General features: G+C 53.9%; 1 protein-coding gene across 1 annotated transcript in view; it reads right to left on the minus strand.

The window, feature by feature from the left end:
• Positions 1-1513, minus strand: part of LRBA (LPS responsive beige-like anchor protein) — a 727560-nt gene extending 726047 nt beyond the window's left edge. The window contains exons 1-2 of the mRNA XM_037740751.1: positions 1264-1513; positions 485-919 (exon numbers count right to left, since the gene is read on the minus strand). Of these exons, the coding sequence (XP_037596679.1) occupies positions 485-700 (216 nt within the window). The 5' untranslated portion in view covers positions 701-919; positions 1264-1513. The remainder of the gene's footprint in view (positions 1-484; positions 920-1263) is intronic.
• Between the last annotated feature and the right edge of the window lie 1456 nt (positions 1514-2969).

Consider the following 2969-nt stretch of genomic DNA (forward strand, 5'->3'; position numbering starts at 1 on the left):
TGTTGACCAGGATGGTCTCGATCTCTTGACCTCGTGATCCACCCGCCTCGGCCTCCCAAAGTGCTGGGATTACAGGCTTGAGCCACCGCGCCCGGCCCAAAGACATTAATTTTCAATCCAAAAAAAGTTCACAAGAACTTAAAGTGGTAAAGAGAAACGCAGACTTTGACATACTTGCCAAGAAAAAAAAAACGTATAGATAACTCCTCCGCTAGAACCTCTCCCCAGTACTTCCATAGCAACAATTATTTCCTTAGCACAAAAGTGATGTGTTCACTTTCAGAAAACCTGGATCATCTAAGTCTGCACAATTCCCTTTAATCTAAAAAATACATGAAATTGCTTCATTTAAGTTCGAATTTTGTGTTCCTATCTATGAAAAAAGTCACGATCAATGTGAGTAAAGCACATGGCTCCAGCTTTAAGGTCTTGTTCCCCAACCCACTGAAAAGAGTATATGCTTATAAAATATTTATCGACTTACCAGGTTAAAGACAGTTTCTACAATATCCCTATTGGACACTTCTCCAACTTCAACTAAACCCGTCAACACGGCAAATTTCATTCTGATGCCCCGGATGGGGAGCCCTGGTTTCAGAGACAATGCAACCCCTTCAGTAGGGGTTTCTTCTCTCCCTCCACCTCCCCCGTCATCACCTGTTGGTGACGGGGAAGGGACACGATTGTCTTCGCTAGCCATTGCTAGCTCACGAGAAAGGACAACTCAGAGTCACCCTGGGACAGCAGTCGCTGCACTGGTAATGAGCACAACACACGCAACGCAAAACCAAAGGGTCTCTCTTCCAACTTGTGGAGAAACCCCAAAGCAGTAGATGTGGAAAGTCCTTGGCGTCGCCCTCCTCGTCTTGGAGAATATTTGTCCAATCTCTCTCCCCGAGGCTGACAACAACGCCAAACCCTATTGGAAGATTAAATATATGTTAAATAGGCTAGGTTTTGTTTTAGGGTTTGTGGGGGGGGGGGCAAGAGGGAAATAGTTATTGTCGGTCAAATAAGTTACTAAAGGCACCCCAGTACTAGCCACTCACTTCTCTCGGGCTCAAAGAGCTGGGTTCTGGGTGAAGGCGGGTCCAAGAGGCCCCCGAACAGGCTCACTCCTCCCCCACAATCGTGCAGGTTCTAGGCGCAGGGTAACCTCTCCTCACAGGTGCACCAGAAAGAGAAACTGTAGCGGGGAAAGGAGGGGTCGGAGGAAAGAAGGGGGCACCGAAGCTACCAGAGAGGTAGAAAGTTCCTCCTCACCCAAATACTCCGGACTCGTCCTCACCCCCGGCCCGGGAGCAGCGAGACGGAGGTGGCGGCGGAGATTCAGGGCAGGAAAAGGCGGGGGAAGGGGGCGGTGATTATTCTAAACGCTCGGCCCAGGGGGAGGAGTAGAGCACCTCTCTCAAGCACCTGAGATTCGACGAGAAGAGGAGGGGAGGTGTGTGTGGTGGCAGGAAGGGAGGGGGCCGGCCCGAGAAGCCGAGCGGCGACCGCAAGGAGAGAAGGGAGGACAGAGAGGTCAGTGCACCTGGTCGCAGCCTCCAAGTTTCCCTAGTCCGCTCCCCGGGAGTCCGCGGCTGCACTGAACTCCATGGCTTCCTGGCCCGCCCCCTCCCCTGCGCTCAGCTTTTGCAAAAGCAGCCGCTGCCGGCGCTACGGACGCCACGGCTGAGGCTGCTGCGAGTGGTGAGGATGCTACTGCCACAGCTCGTCCCGCCACGGCTCGCGCGGCAGTCCCTGTGCCCACTGAAGCTGCTCCCGGCCGCCATGACAGCGCCGAGGGCTGTCGGGCGCGGCGTGCGCGTGCGCGAGCGCGAGGGGCGGGAGGGCGCGAAGGCGGAGGCAACCGCGCGAACCGAGGAGAGGGCCTGGAGCGGACTGGAGCACTGGGCTCGGGCTTCCGGCTGCACCGGGTGTGAGGGCGCGCAGCCAGCGGGCGCCCTGCTCTCGTAGCACCAGGTGTGTCCCGGATCCGGCGGGGAGAGACCCTTCCGTCCAGGGGCCTACACTTTCCCCCCTTTCACTTTCGGACCTGAAAGGTGTTTCTGCAAGTGCTGAGGCGGGGATTCTGGGGCTCCTGCTGTTGTTAAGTTACCGTAGGGTCTCTTGGCACGGAGAGAACCCGCCCCGCGCTGCCAAGGTGTCTCATTGGACTTGGAGAAGAACACCTGAGGGACCTCTCCGAGCCAGAGAGGTGGCGGCGCTGGAGCCAGTGAGACTGCTGTCCCTGCCCAAGGGGAGCGAGGAGTCACCCCCGCCGCACTCGGCGGAGACTTGGAGATTTCCACTGGGATGCCTCGGCAGCTGCCACCATTCGGGACGGGGAGAGGAGGGGAGGAGACCGAGTCAACGAGGAAAGGGAAAGATTCCTTGCTTTGCAGCTGCCGCCCCCACCAAACCTCTCCCACATTCATTCTAGGGAGAGGATTCCTGAGACAGCTGCTGCAAACAGCGTGGAGACAGGGTTCATTGTGCCTGTAGATCTCCGAAGGATTTTTTCCTCGTGATTTTCCAGTGTGAAGATTAGGCTCGCATCATTCTCAGAGGAGATCAAAAGATAAATTATATTCGGTAGTACAGATAGGTCATCATACTCAGTATCCCTTCCTTCCACCCACTATTAACAAACAGTAAAACATTCTTCCTAGTGTGTGAGTAAAAAATAAATTTAGAGGAAGGTGGTTTTTCACCCACGTGTATCCTTTAAGGTCAAAAGGCCTTATTTAAAATGTTTAAAATACTCCTAGCTCCTAAAATGAAAGTGAAGCAAAAAGTGGGGTTAAAAGTAAGAATTCTGGAGGAGTCAGGAAAAATCATAGTGGTCTGAGGAACAAAATCGTTCCTGAAGAAAAAGTTATTTAAGTTAACCTTGCAAAGTGAGCAGAGGCCAGGTGCGGTGGCTCACGCCTGTAATCCCAGCACTTTGGGAGGCCGAGGCAGGTGGATCACCTGAGGACAGGAGT

This window comes from Cebus imitator, unplaced genomic scaffold, assembly GCF_001604975.1.
Source record: "Cebus imitator isolate Cc_AM_T3 unplaced genomic scaffold, Cebus_imitator-1.0 Scaffold4, whole genome shotgun sequence".
Taxonomy (NCBI): Eukaryota; Metazoa; Chordata; class Mammalia; order Primates; family Cebidae; genus Cebus; species Cebus imitator.